The sequence below is a fragment of the Notechis scutatus genome, chromosome 13 (genome assembly GCF_049901735.1).
Source record: "Notechis scutatus isolate UNSWTSFEM ecotype Mainland chromosome 13, rNotScu1.2, whole genome shotgun sequence".
Taxonomy (NCBI): Eukaryota; Metazoa; Chordata; class Lepidosauria; order Squamata; family Elapidae; genus Notechis; species Notechis scutatus.
Window position 1 is genome coordinate 2,251,256 of NC_142021.1, and position 21,770 is coordinate 2,273,025.

Here is a 21,770-nt window from a genome sequence, read left to right on the forward strand (position 1 = left end):
AGGTTGTCCTTAGAATATGATCTCCTTTTGCGAGAAATCGTGCCTTTGTCTTTTTCCATCATAAAGGTTCCTTGGAAGTTTTGAGGGTGCAAATATTTGGCATTTCTTAGAGGGGGTGAGAAGTCTTCCCTGCACCCCGAGACTAGGCAGCTGCTCCCAAGCGCCCTAGTTTCCTAACTAGGACTATTAAAAGTAGCAACTCCGCCATGAAACATGAGAAGACTGGTCCTCCAAGAGTTGTGGAGTCCCAAAAGTGGCTTTTCATCTCTGGAGATTTTAAAGAAGAGACGTGGACGGTGGTCCACAATAGTCTCGGGCCTCCTGTTTGACCAGAGGGGGGCGGGGGTGGTGGTGGTCGAAGTAGAAATTCTTCATTTTGATCCGCGCGACGATTCCTCATGGGGTCGGAACCTTCCGTGCGGGATTGGTTTCCCGGTCGGAGACCGGAAGTGAAGGACGCTCGCCGCGCGGGGGACCTCTTAAAAGGTCGGGATGATTTCCGGCCCAACAATCAAGAGGCGGGCGGGCGGGCGCACGATGGAGCAGGTGACGGAGGGGACGTGGGAATCGCTGCCCGTGGAGCTCAGCCCGGGGGTCCTGCAGGCTTTGCGGGAGCTGCGCTTCTCTCACATGACGCCCGTGCAGGTAGGGAGCGGGAGGGCCTCCCTTTGGGCTTCCGGGCAGGCTGGACTCCAAGTCCCATCGTTCCCAGCCCCCCGCCCCCGTGCTGATGGGGTTGGATGCCAGCCCGCCTGGAGGAGGAGGAAGACAACCCTACAAAAGGGGTTTTCTGCCTATTTGGATTAAGGGAAAGCCACCCAAGCTCTTCCATTTCCTCCTCTTCTTCCTCCTCCTCCTCTCCCTGTTCTTCTTCTTCCTCCTCCTCCTCTCCCTGTTCTTCCTCCTCCTCTTCCTCTTCTTTCTTCTCCTTCTTCTCCGCCTCCTCCTCCTCCTCCTCCCAAACATCTGGCTGATGGTGCAATGAACTATAATAATACAGTATATGAAGTTTGTGTGTTAACTGACTCTCACTGCCTTTGGGGAGCTCACAACCCCCAAAAATGCAGCCAGTAAAACAATAAAACCAATAAAGCATAAATGCTAAAATATTATGCATGAATAAGCATCTTTTTGGAAGGCTTTGGGCATCCAGCGTAATATTCTAAATATCATTTGGTGGATGCTTGTATTGTTTGAACGTCTTTCAAAATGTTTTAATTGGTTTAAAAGTTTAGAATTTGTAAGCTGGCCTGAATCCCTTGTTGAGTTCAGCAGCCATGGAAAAGTGATTGATAGAATGGATGAATTAATTAATAAATAGAATCTTGATGTTTGAATCAACTGCCAAACTAGAAATCTCCCTTTCCGTATAGTTCCTCTGATGCATTTCTTTGAAAGCATTCGTGGTCCCTCATAATCTCTCCTCTCGCTTCTTCAACAGAGTGCAACGATCCCTTTATTTATGACTAATAAGGACGTGGCAGCTGAAGCAGTGAGTGATCAAAAAAATATATATTTTAGCCATGATTTTTCTTCTTTGAGTCATTTAGGAACTTTTTAGATTTCTCTATTTTTCATCCCCTCAGGTAACTGGCAGTGGAAAAACGCTAGCATTTGTCATTCCCCTCATAGAAATACTTCTCCGGCGTGAAGAAAAGCTTAAAAAAATGCAGGTAATATGTGGATTCATTTCTTCTTCTTTTTTAAGACCTAGCGGGGTAATCTGGAAATCCAACTTTCTAACTGTGCCATCCAGCACTGAAATCATTGTTGCCACATAAGAAATATGGAGTATTATTAGTTTAAGGTCTGTTATTAGTCTGCGGTTTGTGGAAGAGAAATGTCTTACTAATATAACGTAGGTGCAGCTGAAGCTATATTGATACTAATTCTGTTTTTGGTGCTTTACCATTGTAGATTGGTGCTCTTATCATCACTCCCACAAGAGAGCTTGCTATCCAAATAAATGAGGTGATCTCCCATTTCATTAAATGTTACCCACAGTTCAGGTAAGTCCCATCTGGTGGTTCGGAAAGCTGGATGACCTTGTTTGTTTTTTAACTTAAGATGTTGCTTCACCTTTTCTTTTCCAGTCAGTGCCTTTTGATTGGTGGGAAAAATCCGATGGAAGATATAGAAAGATTCAAAGAACAAGGGTGAGTTAAATGGTGAGGTCATGACTGTAAAACTATCACTACTCGGACTCAGGCAGTACATGAATTTAATTTATTATTGGTCACACAGTCAGCCAGGTGTTTAGAGTAGATTTGGCACTTTTATCTACCTAGGGAGTCCTTCCCAAGTATAGGCAGACATTGTTCCATGAAATTGTTAAAGGTATCATTGCAAGATCTAAGCTGTTCCAAGTACCTATCTCAGAACCAACCTACAAATCATATTTTTTTCTGTCTTGATCAGTGGAAACATCCTCGTGGCCACCCCAGGTCGTTTGGAGGACATGTTCAGGAGGAAATCAGAGGGCCTGGATTTGGCCAAGGCTGTAAAATCTCTGGATATTTTGGTCTTGGATGAAGCAGATCGGCTACTGGACATGGGGTTCGAAGCAAGGTAAACTCTTGTATTCGTTGACATTCATTAGTATAAAGTAGATTGATCAATTTAATTTTCCTTTCTTGGAATTGGTTGCTCCAGTTTCCATGAATTATATTTTTCGATTGTTGCTGAATTGTCTAGGGCTTGATTTTTTGGGGCTGCATTACAAAGGAGAATAGAATAAGAATTAGAATAGAATTAGAATAGAATAGAATAGAATAGAATAGAATAGAATAGAATTTTTTATTGGCCAAGTGTGATTGGACACACAAGGAATTTGTCTTGGTGCAAATGCTCTCAGTGTACATAAAAGAAAAGATACATTTGACAAGAGTCAAGAATCATCAGGTACAACACTTAATGATAGTCAGAGGGTACAATAAGCAATCAAATAGTAGGAAACGGTCAATATAAATCGTAAGGATACAAGCGACGAAGTTACAGTCATACAGTTACAAGTGGGAGGGGATGGGTGATAAGGAGTGATGAGAAGATTAATAGTAGTGCAGACTTAGTAAATAATTGGACAGTGTCGAGGGAAATATTCGTGTAGCAGAGTGATGGCATTTGGGAAAAAACTCCCCTTGTGTCTAGTTGTTCTGGTGTGCAGGGCTCTATAGTGTAGTTTTGAGGGAAGGAGTTGAAGCAATTTATGTCCAGGATATGAGGAGTCTGTAAATATTTTCACAGCCCTCTTTTTGACCCGTGCAGTATACAGGTCTTCGATTGAAGGCAGATTGGTAGCCATTGTTTTGTCTTCAGTCCTAATTCCTCTCTGGAGTCTCTTGTCTGTCTGGTTGGGTTGCAGAGCCAAACCAGGCAGTTATAGAGCTGCAGATGACAGACTCAATAATTCCTCTGTAGAACTGCATCAAGAGAAAGGTTATATATCACTGGAGCTTTATGTCTCAATAGTGGGTTCAGGGGTATTTTTATTTTGTTTTTAACTAGCAGCTTCTGCAAGCTTGAGAAAAATGCGAAAGCCTTTGGCCTAGGGATCGGGTTTAGCCTTTTGCTAGCCGAATGCTTCTGACACCGTTCCTTGTATTTGCCCGCAGTTTGAATACTATCCTGGATTTTCTGCCCAAGCAGAGACGGACAGGGCTCTTCTCTGCAACTCAGACCCAAGAGGTGGAAAACTTAGTGAGAGCAGGACTCCGAAACCCCGTCCGGATCTCGGTGAAGGAGAAAGGAATGGCAGCGAGCAACACCCAGAAGACTCCCACTCGGCTCCAAAACTATTACATGGTGAGCTCCGTTCTGTTTTCTGGAGGGGCTTTTGAGAGGGAGAATAGCTCTAGATGGCTTTGATCCTGGTGTCCAGGCGAGATGCTTTTCACCGATCCTATTGCTGTATATGTAGCCCTTGGCTTACGACCACAAATTGAGCCCAACATTTCTGTCGCTAAGCGAGAGGATTGTGAATTGAGTTTTGTCTCGTTTTACGGCCTTTCTTGCCACTGTGGTTTGGTCAGTCATTGTTGCTGTTACGTTAATAGCACGGTTCTTAAATAAATCTGGCTTCTTCCCCCTTCTTAGCTCTGAAACTTGTGTCATTTATGGGGAGAAGTGGAGAAGAATTAAATGCCTTTTTGTTTGTGTTGAGAGCTGAAGGGGGGAAAAAAAAGACTTATCTTTAAAGGAGATAATTCCACAAAGGGTTGTGTTTGTGCCTCCTATTCTCTGAATATCATTTGCTGTCTTGATCATTTTTAGATCTGCAAGGCCGACGAGAAATTTAACCAGCTGGTTCACTTCCTTCGTCAACACAAACCAGAAAAGCATCTTGTCTTTTTCAGGTAGGATAAAATGGATATGAGGATAGAGGCTTAACATGAATAATTTTCACTTTTCCCAAGATCATGGCTTATAGGCTACACGGAATTGTTTTTTACATTGTTTTTTAAACCTTTGTTTCCAATTTCAGTACCTGTGCTTGCGTGGAATATTATGGGAAGGCTTTGGAGTCTTTGATTAAGAATGTGAAAATCATGTGCATCCACGGAAAGATGAAACACAAGAGGAACAGGATCTTTACAGAGTTCCGGAAACTTCCAAGGTAGAGAAATATTTTTGCAAGGGCTAAAATCGACCAATTGTAAGAAGAGATAGAATGTATAGCTGTGCATTGGGAGGGATGTCTGTGCATGTGTACACGCTCAGAAACACCATCTTAATTGAGGTGAAAAGTAACTGTGAGAGTTAAGGTCCAAAGAATTCAAAATGTCCTCACTTTGGAAATCTATTGCATGCTGGGTGAATTCACACTTCCCTATGTTGAGATTTCTCTAACTGCGGCTTGTTGAACAACTCGCAATGGGCCACAATCCATGGTATGCAAATCCCAGGAACTAGCTTTGTAGATTCTATTTTGTTTACCCCAGAAAACCACATTGTTTTATATTAAAGCCAGTTGGGTATAGTGGTTTCAGTGCTGGCATAGAAACCAGGAGACAGTGAGTTCTAGTGCTGCCTTAGGCATGAAAGCTGGCTGGCTGACTTTGGGCCAATCACCAGGAGACCATGAGTTCTAGTTCCATCTTAGACACGAAATCCAGCTGGCCGACTTTGAGCCAATCACCAGGAGATGGTTAATTCTGGTCTTGCCTTAGGCATGAAAGCTGGCTTGTGGGCCAATTACCAGGAGACGGTGAGTTCTAGTTCCATCTTAGGCAGGAAAGCTGCCTGGCGACTTTGAGCCAGTTCCTCTCACTCAGCCCAACCTACCTGGTGGTGGTGGAAAGGATGAGGAAGGTGTATTTGGTATGTTCACTGCCTTGGGTGAGTTATAATGTAATAAAGATGGGATAAATAAAATCTAATGATAATTACTATGGCCAGTTTAATGTCAAATCCTGCTATGCTTCAAATATTAAGCGACGTTACTGCTGTAGCTCCGGTCTCCTTCCCCTTTTCAACATTTTGTCGTCCTTCTCAATTTCCCAGCGGCATCCTGGTGTGTACCGACGTGATGGCCCGTGGCATAGACATCCCAGAGGTGAACTGGGTTTTGCAGTACGACCCGCCAAGCAGCGCAAGGTAGCCCCTTTCTCTCCCCCACCCCTTTAAAAGCAGCCTGGAGCAAATTCTTCCCCAAAAGAATTTTAGGACTCTCTTACTGCTCAGCGCAGGGGTCTCCCACCTTGGCCACTTTTAAGACTTGGGGACTTCAACTCCCAGAATTCAAAGCTCAGCTGGCTGGGGAATTCTGGGAGTTGGAGTCTACAAGTCTTCAAAGTGGCCACGGTTGGGCAGCCCTGGCCTTAGTGGTAAGCCATTTCAATGAGTTGGATTCCCTGCTTGTTTAAAACAGAACGTGAACTGTTATGCGTTTTCTCCCGTTTTTTTTGCTGCAGTGCCTTCGTGCATCGCTGTGGCCGCACGGCCCGTATCGGCCACCTGGGCAGCGCCCTCGTTTTCTTACTTCCTATGGAGGAAGCTTACATCCGTTTCCTGGCCATTAACCAAAAGGTGAGAGGGTCTCCTTGTTGTATTTTGATCCAAAACTAATAAGGAGAGAAATCGGTCTGGGGATAGGAAAAACTTGAATATTGGAAATTAAGGAACGGGTTATCTATTGTCATTTAGTGTTATTTTATGTCGAATTGAAATAGCTTTTTTTTTTCTAAAGAGGTAAGATTGGTCCTGTTCATAGTCTCATAAAAATAATAACAGAAGAGGAATTTATTTGATTTTGCTGCTTTATAAATAACATAACATAGTATTTCCTTTTTTTCCTCCCAACAACTTGGTGATTGAGCCAAAGTCGCCCAGTTGGCTCTCATGCAAAATGAAACAGAGGTGGGATTCTATCTGGTCAGACCGGTTCTATAGAACCGGTTGTTACGATTCTGTGTGGTTTGGAGAACCGGCAAATCGCGCCACTGTCTGGCCCCTCCCCTCCCCGCCCACTCGCTCCTTACCTGGCATGCGCGCCATCAAACTTGCCTGTGTTTGGTAAGTTGCTATTCCCCCCCCCTCATCCCAAACCATCAGCTGTTCTGTTGTGCCAGGAGATTTAGATTAGCTAGAAGGCAGGAAATTGTTGGATTTCTCGCTTTCTAGCTAATCTAAAAGCAGATCTGAACCTTCCTCAGGACTGAAGCTTCTATTTTTCAGTGCAAACTCAGGTAGCCGATGGCAGAAAGATGGATCTTTGAGTGAATCTGTGATTCTGTGAGCAACTCTATCTGCCTGCCTGCTTTGCCTGATTTTGGGCAAAAGTTGCTCTTTTTTTATAAAAAAAATTCAGTATTTACATACATGGTGTGTTGTGAGTTAATTTTGTGAGTTTGCTTGCAAGCAAGTTTTATGTGACAGACTCAGGTAGCCAATTGCAGAAAGATAGATCTCTGAGTGAATCTGTGATTCTGTGAGCAACTCAATCTGCCTGCTTTGCCTGATTTTTGGTAAAAGTTGCAAGTTCAATATTTACATATTTACATACAAGCCACGCCCAGACAGTCACATGAACACCAGGCCACACCCACAAATTAGGCCATGCCCACAGAACCGGTTGTTAAGAAATTTGAACCCCACCCCTGGAATGAATGCCGAAAGGGAAAGAATCTTAAAACGTGTCATTTTGAGAGTTTGAATTAGATAAAAACGCGATCTTCACAATTAGTGCCCCATGGAGGAACTGAGACCGCAGAGGAACATCACGGATGTCCTCCCTAAGCTGAAGTCGCTGAGTCTGACTGACCGAGCCATATATGAAAAAGGGATGAAGGCGTTTGTCTCTTGCGTCCAAGCCTACGCCAAGCACGAGTGCAACCTCATCTTCCGAATAAAAGGTGAGTTGGTCTGTTTAAAACACTGACCGTTTCTATTGTTTTTGAGGGGTTCTTTTTGTTGTTGTTTAACATGGCCACCACATAGGATAATCTGCCTATTAGCATTTCCAACGTTTATTTCTTTCCAGTTCTTAAAATAACTTTGCAATCTCTGGAACTTTCTGTTAGTTTTGGCCACTCCTGTTTTGTTATGCTGATGTCTTGATTATTAAAAAACAACAACACCCATATCTTGCTATTTGTCCTTTTCAATGTCTGACAGAAATAGCACTTATATACCACTTCCCAGTGCTTTTACAACCTCTCCCCCCAAACAATCTGGGTCCTCATTTTACCCACCTTGGAAGGATGGAAGGCTGAGTCGACCTTGAGCCGGTCAGGATCGAACTGCCAAATTGTAGGCAGTCAGCAGAAATAGCCTGCAGTACTGCCCTCTCACCACTGCACCACCGATCACTAAATAAGTAATCTCTCTCGTTCCTTCTCTCCCTCTTTTCCTCCCTTCCTTCCTCCCGTGTGTGTATTTGTGTTGAAAGAGAGAGATTCCATGCCCAAGACTAGGTAAGATCCCTAAACATTTTGTTGGACTTATAGCCAAGAATTCTCTCCTGTTCTCCTATCACATTTCAACAACCTGGTGTGCTACCAGGTCAAAGTGAGACACACACACAAACCAAAACAGTTAGAAACCAAAAAACACCCACCTCCTTCCAGTTGCTCCTCTCCAATGACTGGGAGAAGCCCAAGCCTAGGTACATTACTGCATCTGAAGTGGCCCCCCGAGTCTCCGTTTGGAGTTCCACGCGTGCCGAGACCCACTGGTCTGTATCCCTTTTGAACAGATCTGGACTTTGCCAGCCTCGCCCGAGGTTTCGCCCTCTTGAAGATGCCAAAGATGCCGGAGCTGAAATGGAAAGACCTCTCGGGCTTCACCCCCGTTGATATCGACACGGATTCGATCGCGTTCAAAGACAAGAACAGGGAAAGGCAGAGGCAGAAGCTGCTGGAGCAATGGAAGGCAGACGGCCCCGTCCGCAGAATGGGGAGGAAGACGCCCCGAAATCAACCTTGGTCCAAGCAGAAAGCCAAGAAGGAGAAGAAAAGGAAATTGGTAGCGAAACGGAAAAGGGAGGAGGTGAGTTTGGGCAGGAAATGGTCTTTTCTGTACCTCTTTGTTTCTTGCAGGTGACCTAAAATGTCTCAAGATAGGGGAGCTAGAGCAGGAACCCCTGTTTTTAAATAACTCTTGGGGTGGGGTGGGGGACTGGGACATCCCATTAAGCCAAAATGGGATTCATTTAGTTTTGGCTAAAGAATATCATTAATTAACTATCAATACAGCCTAATCAAAGAACTATCAGGAATATTCTTACATCATTGACCGGGCAAGTCACTGTATATAAACAGAGAGCAAAACCCATTCCCTTGTAACACTGATGATGTTACCTAGCAAGGTCATGAAATGTCTACAAGAAAACACCTCTGAGAGCACCAACTTCTTCCTTGCCTCTTCTTGCTTGCCACAAACTCCTGTCCCTACTAGCACCGATGATGTTGCCTAGTTGGGTCATGAAAAGTCTCTAAGAAAACATTCACGCTCAGAGAGCACCAGCAACCCCATATTTTCAATCTTGAGCTACAATAGTTCTCTCCTATTAACAATTAAATCAACAGTTTGTCCACCGTGCTGAGATAAAACAACCACCACCCCTTGACAATGGTTTAAGGTAACCTTTCACTCCAGGGAATTCACCTTGTGGATGGACTGCCCTGAACAAGTGGAAAGGGAAGAACTAAAGAACTATTAGAAGCAGCGGCAACTCGCTACAAAAGTGTGATGACCCAAAGGGGTGTGGCACAAAAGCAACAAAATCACAAAAGTAGATAGTCTCCTTAATTCCTCCAACTTGGCCCCCAATGTCTAGTTATCATCACCTGGGGAAAAAACTCTCCCAAGAACAGTTCTTAAAGGGAAGAAATTTAGTCTGAACCAAAAGTACATATAAATTATAAATAAAAACCAACACAAACCACAACTGCAGCAATTAACGAGACAGGGCAGGATAAAGAATTGCAGACTTCAAAAGATAATGAAACACACACAGTTGGGAGAGGACGCCAGAACCCAGTTAAGACTTGACAAAGGCAATGCATGCTTTGCTTCCAGCAAGGTTCTCTGCGCAAACACCCTCTTTATCCTGTTTTCCCAGCTGCAGCTAATCAGGGCCTTTTTCTCCCCCGTAACCATGTTGCTCCCTTATCCGTTCCTCTCTGCGTGCCCTAGGATGAAGAGGGGGTGGGCCTGGGTTTTCCTCTGAATGCCCAGCCGGACTGGGCCCTTCCCCAGTTTCCCCCACAGCCACTGGAGCCACACTCTCACTCCCTCTAGGAATCAGATTCCAACAGGGGGCATGACAAAAAGCCTTGCTGATTTTGAGTTTTGTTTCCTGTTTTTAAAATCTCTCTCTCTCTCTCTAGGGTTCTGACCTTGACAACGAGGATATGGAGGAGCTTCTGAACGATACCCGGCTTTTGAAAAAACTCAAAAGGGGTAAAATCAGCGAGAAGGAGTTTGAGAAGACGCTGCTGGGCGGTAGGAAAGGAGGAAGCGGCTCGGAGTCAGAAGGATTAAAAAAAAATGTGAAGTGAAAACGTCAACGTTTCTTGCCTCAATACAGACTCTTTGGCTGGGGTGCTGAAATTCCTTAACCTCAACTGTGGATTTCTCCGTGCAAAATTGGGATGATCCAAGCTGTTTTCCTCTTATTCCCACTGGAGTCACTGCAAGCCAATTCTGTAAGAAGGATCAGTCTGTCTAATTCAGTACTGTCTGCTTGCAGTGGAAGTAAATGATTTGGAGACATTATTTAGCCCCCGCCGTTTAAAAACTGCAGGTTTAGAAAGCCATGAAATCCAAGCAACAAACGTTACCCAAATACAGCCCGGTGACATATTTTTTAACCTGCATGTAAATTAGTTCCATGTAAATGTGGCGCAGTGGTGAGAGTGCAGTACTGCAGGCTACTTCTGCTGACTGCTGGCTGCCTGCAATTTGGTAGTTCAAATCCCACCAGGCTAAAGGTTGACTTGGCCTTCTGTCCTTCTGAGGTCAGTAAAATGAGGACCCAGATTTTGGGGGGGCAAGAGGTCGACTCTGTAAACTGCTTAGAGGGGGCTGGAAAGCACTGGGAAGCGGTATATAAGTCTAAGTTACAGTAACACCATGGTTGTCACTGCATTATCATGCAATGCTATGAAATGGATCCAACAGAGTTTTGACTTCGCCACCCTCTTACTTTTTAGATAATACATTTTAAACTTCATTCTACCACAGCCTAACTCAGGCCAGCAGGTGGACTGGAAAATACATGACGAAACCTTGGTTTTTCTTCTGAGTGGATTTATTCCAATAATTTACTTTTCGGACGGTGAGCTTTTTTTTTTTGTACAAATGAATCTTTTCTTAAAAAAAAAAAGAAAAGAAAATCTGTAAAATAAACTGGCAAACGATCAGGAAGTCCCCTGCTCATTTTACATTTACTGCTTGCAATCCACCCATTCCGGGAGGCCCTTTACAAATAGAGTTTAATCAGTTCATCACTCACAGCTGAAGGGGTCAAGACCCCGAGATCCGTAAAGAGCAGCGTGATAAGAGACGGGGACGTATAATCGATCCAAGGATGCTCGACCGTGAGAGGCTTTTGAGTCTTCAGTGTATCTGCTTTGTACTGAGAATAACGAAACAAAAGATCTGGGTTATTATTACTGGAGGATGCCGGCGCTTGCCTGGGTGCAGCCAACTCTGAAACACATAATTCCTTGTCACCCTTGATCCTGGTTTTCTCCCACCCCCTGGGTGTATCCTAATTCATATTCTCCAATGGGACACCTCCATAGCCAAGAGTCATCAATCATGTTCTCCAGTTAGAATTGTGCCCAGCAGAAACTTCAGTCAGCTAGTTACTATCTTTGAAAACATGGAATGCAAACTGTCCACTGCTCTCTCCTCCCTTTCTGTTGGCAACTCTAAAAAGACCATAGAAATATTTTATGAGTTGACAAGAGGCAGCTTTGGTTAGTTTCTTAAGCTGACCTACCCCCACCTTCTGTCCCTGCCCTACAGATAGTCCTCATCTTACAACAGTTCCTTCAGTGACCATTCAAAGTTACAATGGCACTGAGATAAGGAAGGCCAACCTTTCCAGCCAGCTACAGGTTCAGTTTTGCCCAGAAAGTAGCCGCCTCTCTTACCTTAAATTTATCCGGGACATCCTGCTGGTTCAGAGGGAAGAGCCGTACAAACTTAAAACTCTCCGCAACCACGTAAAAGGGTTTGTTTTGCGCTTTGGCGCAGACAGCCATTTGGTTGGTCCCAATCTGAAGAAGACGTTAGGCAGGGGGAGAAGATGTACGGTGGTTAGGACATGTCCGAAGCAGCAATTTGATTCACTGGAATTTTCTGAACAGAAGTGGAAGATGGGAGTGCTAGTCCCGCCTTAGGCATGAAAGCTGGCTGGGTGACTTTGGGCCAATCACCAGGAGATGGTGAATTCTAGTTCTGCCTTAGCCATGAATGGATGAGTGCTGTTGGGCCAATGAGCAGGAGATGGTGAATTCTAGTCCTGCTTTAGGCATGAAAACTGCTAAGAGTGCTTTCCCTAAGGAAAAGGGAGAATTGGACACACAGGAATCATTTGGGAAGTCCCTCCATGATTGACAAACACTCTTCACCTTATTGATGATCCCGCCATTTTCGACCACTCCTTCAGCCCCCACGATCACCAAATCGACCCTTTCCATGATGTATCTTTGAAGGGAGACAGAAAAACATGGTTCTTTGTCCAGATCTTTTTGGCAACGATGCTTTGTGATCGTCACAGCTTATGACCATCATAGCTGGGCTCAATTACGGTCGTGAGTCAAGGACTACATGAAATGTACACTGTACAACCTCTAGTATTAACAGTAACACCATGGTTGTCATGCAATGCGTTTTGGCACACAACGATTGTCGTGTGCGAGAGCCAGGCCACTTTTCCTGTGAATAAGCTATATTGCTGTTTTAACTCTCCAAACAGAATCTCCCTAAATGGCTTTTATCTCATGTTGATTTGGGAAATTTCCCATTTCAAAAGCCCCTTTGCCAACATTAATCCATCAGACTTACCCAACTGCAGCATCTAGAATTATGGTGACAGGTATTCTGAGATTCTTGAGCGCTTCTGCCATCTTCTGCCTGTGTTAATGTTAGGACATGCATATTAAACGAGTCCGTTTAATAAACAGTACCTTGATCCTACAACCTACCTTTTATTAATCAAAGCAATTGGTTAAACAAATTTTAAATGTTCTCTTTATTACTCCTATTTTTAAAACACCTTTTATTTGTTTCACAATTATTTGTCTCCCTCAATTTATTCATCTCCCTCAACCTGGGAGACTGCTTAAAAATCACAGGCTAGGGATTTCAAATTCAAAACAAGCTCCTTCAGACAGCCTCAACAAGAGAAAAAAAAGACTTTTCTACATTTTTTTTCTAACAAAGGGAAAGTATTTTTCTTTTACTTGCCCTGCTCGATCCGGCTGCGATTCCGTGACGTAGACGCTAAAACGTTTCTTGGCCTGTGCAGCTTCTTCTAACACTCGAAGCACCACTTTTGAGTAAGCGTGGGTCAGTATTTTCTGGAAAGACAAGCCAAATATTTTTCTTTTCCATTTGTACCTTATGTCATCAGTCCCAAACCCTTTTCTGTTGGGGGCAAAGAACAGGAAGAGCTTCTCTTCTCATTCAGTGAAACCAGTGGGAGAAATATAGGAAAAGGATTAAAATATTGCATTCCCCCAGCACTGGCTTGCTAAATAACAGGAATTAATTCCGAAATATTTTTATAGCCACCTTCAAAAAAATAATCCCACCATGGTTGTGGTAAATAACACGACATTTTTTTAAAAAATTAGGTGACTCAAGATTACCTGGGTTATATTATTAAAGAACAGGAAGGAAAAATACTAAATGTAACAGTATTACTCACGCCACCATCTTTCACAAAGTTGTGACAAAGCTTGGCGATTTTCTTCCTCGAAAGAGAAATTCGCTGAAGGAAAACCTCTCCTCTTTCAATCATGATTTCTTTGCATTTGGAATAGTCCTGGGGGGAAAAAACGGAAAGCAGTGACACTGAAAGATGATACAGAAGATTGAAGAAATAAGTGAAAACATGTTTTGGCTAGTACAATTAGCATCTGTACCCAGATGAGTGAATGTCTGGGTTCACACAAACTCTTACTCTTCCAATGCATGGAAACTTATTCCGCGTTGTAACACGTAAAAGCAAATGCTTTCTGGATAAGGAGCTCTTCAACATTTAATATATGCCAAGGTCGATCCCTGACATTTTGAATTGTTTCAACCATTCAGGACAAATCTATTTTATCAGAAGCACATTATTCTTGTAGCCACATTCAACACTTTTTAATGTTAAAAAATTTGGAAGCTGAGTGGCGAATATTTACATGAAAGAACTGAGGGAAACTCACCGGGTTTTCCAACGAAGTGAGACTGATAAATCTTAAGAAAAGCTCTCCCCCAGAAGAAATAGCCACGGAGGAGTCGACACGAGAGAGCGTTTCTATAGCCTGTTTTAGATTGGCTCTCAGTCCTTGGATTGTTTCGCCTGAGGGAATAAAAAGGTAAAAAAAGCTACTGTGTGGGCTTCATTTTTTTACAGATTTCATCTTGGGAGTATAAAATAAAAACTGAGGCAGGTAAATGGGAAGCCGTATGATAAAAGTTAACTCAAGAGGGGAACACACTTTCACTAGGTTCATGTATTAACTTCCAGATCAACAATTTTGACCTCAGAAAGGAGTAGTTTTACAAATCAAACGTGTTTCATAATCCTATTTTGCAGTTCAGAAAGACTTAAGACAAAAGCTGAAGCGTTTAACACAAATCCAGCTAGAGAATTGAGATACCCAGGTGTGTATCTTACAATTTTATATTCATTATCTATGACTACTTATTTCATAACAGGCTGCTCTGCTGCAAATCACGCTGGGATTTCTAAATAAAATCTAAGCATAATTCCACCAGTCTGTGATTTAATATCTTTCTTCTGGACGGATGCTCACTCCATGCAAAGCCAAGACATTATGTACCTTTGTCCTTCTTCAGGAATTCCAGTAAGACCCGGATGGCAGCCACTGCAGAGGCAACATCTGGATCCTTCCTCATCTGGGTGTTAAAGGCATCGACTAGCTCTGCAAAGGTGGAACCGGAAAAGTAAAATTAATTAGAAATCCAGAAGCTTACAAAAGTCCTTCCTTTCGCATTTTACAGAATGGAATGTTTTGCAGTTGTGAGACTCTTCCAAATGGAATATTTTGCATTTATTCCACACCCTCTCACTTACTTGCATCATAGGCTATAATGTTTGGACCACTTTCAGAAAAGTAATGTTTTTAAGGATGGATGGATGGATGGATAGATGGGAGAGGTAGGTAGCTAGAGATACATGATTATAAATAGATACAGAGATATGTAGGTGGATGGATGGTTGGGAGAGATGGATAGCTAGAGATATATGATTATAGAAATAGAGGAGATAGATAGATAGATAGATAGATAGATAGATAGATAGATAGATAGATAGATAGATAGATAGATAGATGATAGATAGATAGATAGATAGATAGATAGAGACAGGCGGCTCTACAAAGAGGAATAATACAAAAATAATTAGGAATTGTCATGGATTTTACAATGCTGAAGAAACGTGACGGCAGAAGGTTTCTGGTCCAAAAGGAAACTCTTCCCACAACACCCGCCAGTCTAGCAGAGACCTCACAGGGCAGGAAACTTGACATTTCCACCTGTCGAGGCTCGACCTGTTTAACTTCCAAGCTTCGGTTTTTGTTTTCCTCTGCAATCATGCAGTTTCCCTCCCTCTTTTCCTTAGGCTCCCGGGGCGAGGGGGACTCCCGTCTTCCCCCAGGAAGGCTAAAAAAAAAAAGCAATCCAATTCAAAACCAAACTTCAAAACAATGCCCGTTTCGGGGCTCCCCCCCCCCCCTTCGCCCCTCCGCTCACCCGCTTCGTTCATGATTGGAAAAAAGGAAAACTTGGGGCGATTCCGACGACGACGCCTCCACGGAACCTTCGGCGCAGCGCCGCGCGACCTTCGCCGGAAGCCTTTCCCGGTTGCGCTCGCTGCCAGAAGCAAGAACACCACGCGCGGGGGACGTCAAAAGGGAGCACCGGAGTGCTCGTGACGTCACTTTCGGGCGACCGGGCGGTCCCACTTCGTCGTTATGAGCGGGGGTGAGTTTGGGGTTCGAATTCTGGACTTTAATTCGCGGTTGGATATGAATTCCTCCCGCATTTCCCGAATCCAGGCCTCTGAATTCCTTGGTGGGGGGAGACTGGGTTTTATTCTGAAGCGTGGCTGCCTCTAGGCATGTGCAGAGTGGCTTCACATCCTTGGAACATGGGGGTTGTATATCTTGGCTTAAAGATTAATGTAAGAGATGCTAGGGTCATTCTGATCTGAATGGAACTGGTTAATGATACATTGTATTACAGAAGGACATTATAGGAAGAAGCCATGAGAACAAGGGTAGTTTCCAAAGAAAAGGAAACAGGTGTTACACTATGAGTGTGGCGTAGGGAATTACATAGTTGGATATATTGTGAACCCAGGAAAGGGGCAAACACTGTATATTTCAACCTGTATATAAACCCCAGCCCTCCTGGGGAAAATGTCTTCTGCCATGAGCAGAATTCCCTTTTGCAAAGCTTAATAATAAAGCTCTTTCATATTGTTCACTGTCTCTGCTGTATATTGTGATTATTATCACAATAAGATAATATCAATTGTTATTAAAAAGTATAATATCTTCCATATTGACATTGCCCGGCTCTTCTTTCAAATGTCAAATATTTAGAAATTTGAATAGAGGTAGAAATAAGAATACACACCTTTATATGAAGCAATAGTTAGATGGAAATTGGAAGTTGGAAGTGGGTATTATTAGGTATGTTTAAATAATAGGAAGACGGGTACTTGAATGGTGTATTGTGACTTTGAGCAATCAAATAAGGATTATTATAAATGTGTAAATACTAGGATTAGCAATGGTGACCTGATTAGAAGCTAGAATAGAGGTAGAAATAAGAAATAGGAAGAATATTAGCAGATATAATTTTTATATAACAGAATATAAGTAATAACTTGATGGAAAAGATCAGTGCCTAAAGGGTTGAAGCTTCCACAATTTCCGAAGGCAACTTCCTTTCCATGGGTTGATTGTTCTCACTGTCAGAAAGTTTCTCCTTATTTCCAGGTTGAATCTCTCCTTGGTCAGTTTCCATCCATTATTCCTTGTCTGGCCTTCAAGTGCCTATCTGACTGACTACATAAAATGAAGGAATGGAGGGCAGATACGCTCTCAGCTTCTGAATTCTGTCCTTTTTCTTCTTTTTTGCAGACGATGAGGTGAATCTCCTAGTCATTGTTGTTGATGCTAACCCTATCTGGTGGGGCAAGCAAGCTTTGTTGGGCTCTGAGGTAAGACATATTTGTCATAAATTATCCAACTCCTATAGGTTTCCTTTGTTTTTTTTTAAAAAAATGTTTTCTAATGTTTTTCTTTTTGACAAATATGGCTTGAAATTTGGAAGTTTCTAGATTTAAATAATATTTCTCCTTCTTGCAGCTTACGTTATCAAAATGCCTCGATGCGACCATGGTGTTGGGAAACTCACACTTATTTATGAATCGCAACAACAAACTTGCTGTGATAGCCAGTCATATACAAGAAAGGTATTCTATTTCCTGTTGATCATTGCTCTACGAAACTGTTTTGATTGAAAGATAAGCTCCTGATGCCTGGTTAAGAACTGTACAGGGGCATAAAAAAAAACTCTGAAATTTAGTGCAAAACTAAACAGGAACGAACTAAAGGATATTTTGTTATATTTCCCTTCACAAAATCGAAAGTGATGGGTGCTTTGTGGTTGTTTGAGTATTTAATTGCTAAACGGTTAACATAATTTTAACTTCCTCTTCTCTCAGCCGTTTCTTGTATCCTGGAAAACATTGGGCAGCCTTCGATCTCTTTGGAGAATCTGGGGAATCAAATATTGCTGGTAGCAAAGATGGAAAATACGAAGTATTAACCACCATAAATGAAACCATTGCAGAGGAGATAAAGGACCTGCTGACCAATAGTAAGAGAAGCCAATTGATTCGTTACACAGCTTTGGTGTTTCTTATTTCTATTTTTTTCCACCAAAAAATTTAGGGGTCTGTTCCCAAAATGTATTATTGTATTATTAAATCATAGTTGGTTTGACTTGTGTGCTGATACAAAATTGTGGACCCCTTAAGTCTTGGTTTGAAAATGCTTACGGTAACATAACAGTTTTTTTCAAAACCTTCTTCAGTAGGATTCATCTGCCTGTCCGAGTGTCTGTCTATATATTTCGCTAAGATTAAAAAACAATCATATTGACAATCTGTGCAAGTTGGAATGAGTGAAGAATATGCTACTTAATTTCTCTTATTCCTTTGTGATCGTAGCTGAAGTAAAGGGGCAGCAGATGGAAACTTTGCTGGCTGGATCTCTTGCTAAAGCACTGTGCTGTATCCTTTTTTTTAAAAAAAAGTCAACATTTCTCAAAAACGACTTTGCATTTTTGTGTATATACCCATTTTGAGCCTCAGGATGTTAGGTACCACCTGGCTGAGTCCATCTTCTTTTTCAGCCTTCTTTTAAATTGCATTGATTTTGAAGAGCTGCTTGATTTTATTCCTGCCATTTTATCCCAGAACTGTTTTTATTCTTTTTTCACACTGTTCTAAGTTCCTGTGTGAGGGCAAGCAGTCCATTAGTGAAGTATACCTATTCAAATCATCCTGTTATAATGATTTTTTTGTGTGTTCCAAAATACAATTCAATTGATTCCTGAATGTCCTGTGCTTCAGATATTCACAGGGTGACAAAAGAAAGTAAAAGTATGTAGTCTGAGACTATTTATCCTGTTATTGCAAAACATTGATCCAATGTATTGTAAAACAGTGATCTGCTAATCATTTCTTCTCTGGTTTTTCCGTCTCTTGTTCAATATGTAGCCAGCCAGGAAATAAAATCCAGGATTATGGTAAGTTTTGCGAATTCCCTTCCATATCTTGAAGCCAAATAGCTCCTGCTATGTATGAGATCTAAATCAAGAAATTCCCATTTCTTTTCCAGGTCATAAAAGCGGCTGAAGATAGCGCATTACAATATATGAATTTCATGAATGTGATCTTTGCAGCCCAGAAACGGGTAATGTCCAGAATTTTATTACAAGTTCTGTAACTCCATAAGCACCTTACTTGCATTAATATTGTATTGCTTTCTCTTTGGAGAATCTTAATTCTCCTTTTTTTCCCCCTCAGAATATTTTAATTGATGCCTGTGTATTGGACTCCGATTCGGGACTTTTACAGCAGGTACAATATTCATTTTTATTCTCCTTCATCTTAGTTCTTGTGGAAGAACATAAGTTTTTCCTTTATGGTCCTTTCTCTAAGAGTTTCATTTCCACCTCAGTGTGCCCAAAGTTTATTCTTTCATCCTGGAATATTGCAAGCTAAGCAGAAGCTCCACCAGTGAGCTCCAGATATAATTTTGGTCTTTGGTTGGAGGGATTGCCCCAAAGGTGCTTTTTTTTTTTTTCCAAGGGGCAACTGGACTTTCTGGTTTTTCTTTGAAGAGGTTTCGCTTCTTATCCCAGAAGCTTCTTCAACTCTGAAGAAGAATCGAACTAAGATCTGAAGAAGCTTCTGGGATGAGAAGCGAAACCTCTTCAAAGAAAAACCAGAAAGTCCAGTTGCCTCTTGAAAAAAAAAAGCACCTTTGGGACAACTGTGACCTGGATGGCTGAGAATCTCCATAGATGGTTTGAGGGGGTTGTTTGCTGCTTAAAAAGGATAAAATTCTACTTTCTAGGCATGTGATATAACTGGCGGAATCTATTTGAAAATTCCATACAAGCCCTCGCTTCTTCAATATTTGCTGGTGAGTTCTGTTTTTCTAGCCACTTCCCTTTAGCCTGTTTGGTTTGTAGAAGTCTGGGTAAATTCTACCAAATCTTTAATGTCAGGTTTAAGCTGCCAGCTTTTAATAAAATTTGCCGGTGGAAAAAGGAGCTATTGCTGTGGATTTTTGACTATCATATACACTATTTCTACAAAATTTTGTCTTTTTTGCATCCCTTTTAAAAATCACAGTGGGTTTATCTGCCTGATCAAGATCAGAGATCCCAGCTGATCCTCCCTCCGCCCGTTCACGTGGATTACCGTGCTGCCTGCTTCTGCCACAGGAATCTCATTGAAATTGGCTATGTCTGCTCAGTGTGTTTGTCAAGTAAGGATCAAGGCTTTCTTGGGCTTTGGGTTGATTTGTGTGGTCTTAAAACAGCTGTTCTGAAAGTGTTATTTTTACTTTTGTTTTATTTTTTACAGTATTCTGCAACTTCAGTCCAATTTGCACCACTTGTGAGTAAGTAACCTTGAGTAACCTTTGTGTAAGTGAACAAACACTGCCTGTTCTGTAGTCAGTGTTTCAGAATGAAAGCAAAATTTTCCTGAAGAGATACAAAATTATATAAACTGTTGTATCCCCACACTGTGTTTGGAGGAACACTGAAATCTTGTCTCAATTTACTGCTTTTCCTGTTGCTTCTTGTCTCTTAATTTTACCAACTCTTATGTCTTTCTTTCTTTCTTTCTTTCTTTCTTTCTTTCTTTCTTTCTTTCTTTCTTTCTTTCTTTCTTTCTCTTTTTTCTTTCTTTCTTTCATTTGTTCTTTCTCTCTCTCTTTCTCTTTCTTTTAGATAATTTATATAGCCACCTACTAAATCCCTTCCCCTCACTTCCCTTCCCTTTTTCCCTTCCCACCCCACCCCACCACCTGCCAAATCTTTACCCCAAATTTCTTTGCAGCTTTGAGACTTTGCTATGTTTGTTTACACATTTTGTTGTTGGAGAAATATACAAATATGTGCCGAGTTGGGTCAGTTGTTATAGTGTGACCCTAGCAATTCCTAAATAGTGAATTTTTATTGCTTGTTGGGGTGGACAGAATGTATCAAATCCTTGTGAAAAGTCGATATTTTTGTCCTGATCGTTCACTTTTATTCCAGAACCGCTTTCAAGATTTCACTGCCAGCTGTCATGAAGTCTAAGAAAAAGAAACTGAAAGTCATGATGTAGCTGCATGATCGATTTCTCTTGCCCTCTGCATGGAATCCTGTCTCCCAGACTGTAACTTTAAAGCTTCAAAAGTGGAGCTCCAGAAAAACCAACATGTATTTTTGAAATGATCAACAAAGGGCAAAACATTTCAAACCAAGGCATACATTATCCAGAACATTGTTCTAAAGTGTTTACAAAATCAAGTTTCTGCCACTGGTTTAAACCAACCCCTGAAATTGGAGAAGAAGGAAATAAACCAAGTTGGTATGTAAAACTCATTTCAGGTATTGTAGGTAGAAAAATCAAACTGGTTTAAGTCTTGATATCTTAATTCCAGACAAAGCCCCTTTTACTTAAGTTAAAATTGTGATGGATTGACATTTCAGGGCTCCTGGGCTGGTCCCTGCAGAAGCCTTCTTGGGGAAGAAAAAAATTTTGATTGAAAAAAAAAAAAAAGAATTCAGATCACAGGTATTATAAGCTACATTTTTCATTTTGGTTAATAGCAGGCCTAAAAGAATTCTGACTCCCAATTTTAACAGCAGTATCTGCATCTGAGTGTATCAGATTTTTGTTTTGGCTGGAATTATGTTAACCCAGGTCCACAAAACTTATTCCAATGGAATTCTCAATATTCCTTAATAATTTTGGTAGTAAAAATTCCTCCAGGTTTCTCTTTTATGGGCAGTGAAGATCTCACACCTTCTGTCTAGACAAATTTGCTCAAAACAGGTTGCTTGATTTTGAGAAGAGGCAAAAATTAATAGTGCATCTTGGTTGATACACAAGTAATTTAGCACGTGTTTCCCTCTGTCTCCAGTTAACATTAATGTCCAATATAGCCAAAAAACATTCATTCCATCCTTTAAATATTGCAACTCCTTTTTTATGCATGAAAATGAAGATTTGCTGTCTTATTTGAGGGGTGTTCCTTACTTCTTAGAATCGATTGAATTTGTTTAATTTATTAAGATGCCTCTTCATTCTTACTGTTGATTCGTTGGATGCTATTTTTGTTTTAACAGTCTTTTTTTTTTACTTCTCTTCAATAAAAGTACCTAAGAAGAAAGGAATATATTTTCCATTCCTTATGAAATATACCTCAGCCATTGATTATATATTAAATTTATGACATTCATAAACGCCACAAAAAAGAGGTTGAACAGCTTAACTTGGTTTT

The 21,770-nt window shown here is 41.6% G+C and overlaps 3 protein-coding genes across 4 annotated transcripts; 2 read left to right on the forward strand and 1 right to left on the reverse strand.

Annotated features, from left to right (window-relative positions):
* Positions 1–462: 462 nt before the first annotated feature.
* Positions 463–10,866, forward strand: DDX55 (DEAD-box helicase 55). Of its 2 annotated transcripts, XM_087942576.1 has the most exons (14): positions 463–645; positions 1,442–1,492; positions 1,587–1,673; positions 1,918–2,009; positions 2,094–2,156; positions 2,419–2,568; positions 3,612–3,801; positions 4,270–4,352; positions 4,481–4,612; positions 5,500–5,592; positions 5,910–6,024; positions 7,181–7,349; positions 8,192–8,484; positions 9,828–10,866. In XM_087942576.1, the coding sequence occupies exons 1-14, from the start codon at positions 493–495 to the stop codon at positions 9,996–9,998; spliced, it is 1,842 nt and encodes a 613-aa protein (XP_087798702.1). In that variant the 5' UTR covers positions 463–492; the 3' UTR covers positions 9,999–10,866. The 2 variants fall into 2 exon arrangements, with proteins under 2 accessions (XP_087798702.1, XP_087798704.1); XM_087942578.1 differs by lacking the exons at positions 8,192–8,484; positions 9,828–10,866 and adding an exon at positions 7,886–8,014 and having other exon boundaries at positions 487–645.
* Positions 10,733–15,640, reverse strand: EIF2B1 (eukaryotic translation initiation factor 2B subunit alpha). The gene is made up of 9 exons (XM_087942584.1): positions 15,439–15,640; positions 14,508–14,609; positions 13,887–14,023; positions 13,382–13,498; positions 12,915–13,031; positions 12,517–12,581; positions 12,081–12,156; positions 11,601–11,726; positions 10,733–11,077 (listed from the first exon to the last, which is right to left on the reverse strand). The coding sequence occupies exons 1-9, from the start codon at positions 15,449–15,451 to the stop codon at positions 10,922–10,924; spliced, it is 909 nt and encodes a 302-aa protein (XP_087798710.1). The 5' UTR covers positions 15,452–15,640; the 3' UTR covers positions 10,733–10,921.
* On the forward strand, positions 15,543–21,659 carry GTF2H3 (general transcription factor IIH subunit 3). The gene is made up of 13 exons (XM_026686983.2): positions 15,543–15,669; positions 16,836–16,915; positions 17,064–17,170; positions 17,423–17,577; positions 17,930–17,992; positions 18,335–18,364; positions 18,482–18,510; positions 18,603–18,677; positions 18,791–18,844; positions 19,344–19,412; positions 19,625–19,760; positions 19,859–19,895; positions 20,539–21,659. The coding sequence occupies exons 1-13, from the start codon at positions 15,660–15,662 to the stop codon at positions 20,606–20,608; spliced, it is 915 nt and encodes a 304-aa protein (XP_026542768.1). The 5' UTR covers positions 15,543–15,659; the 3' UTR covers positions 20,609–21,659.
* Positions 21,660–21,770: the final 111 nt, after the last annotated feature.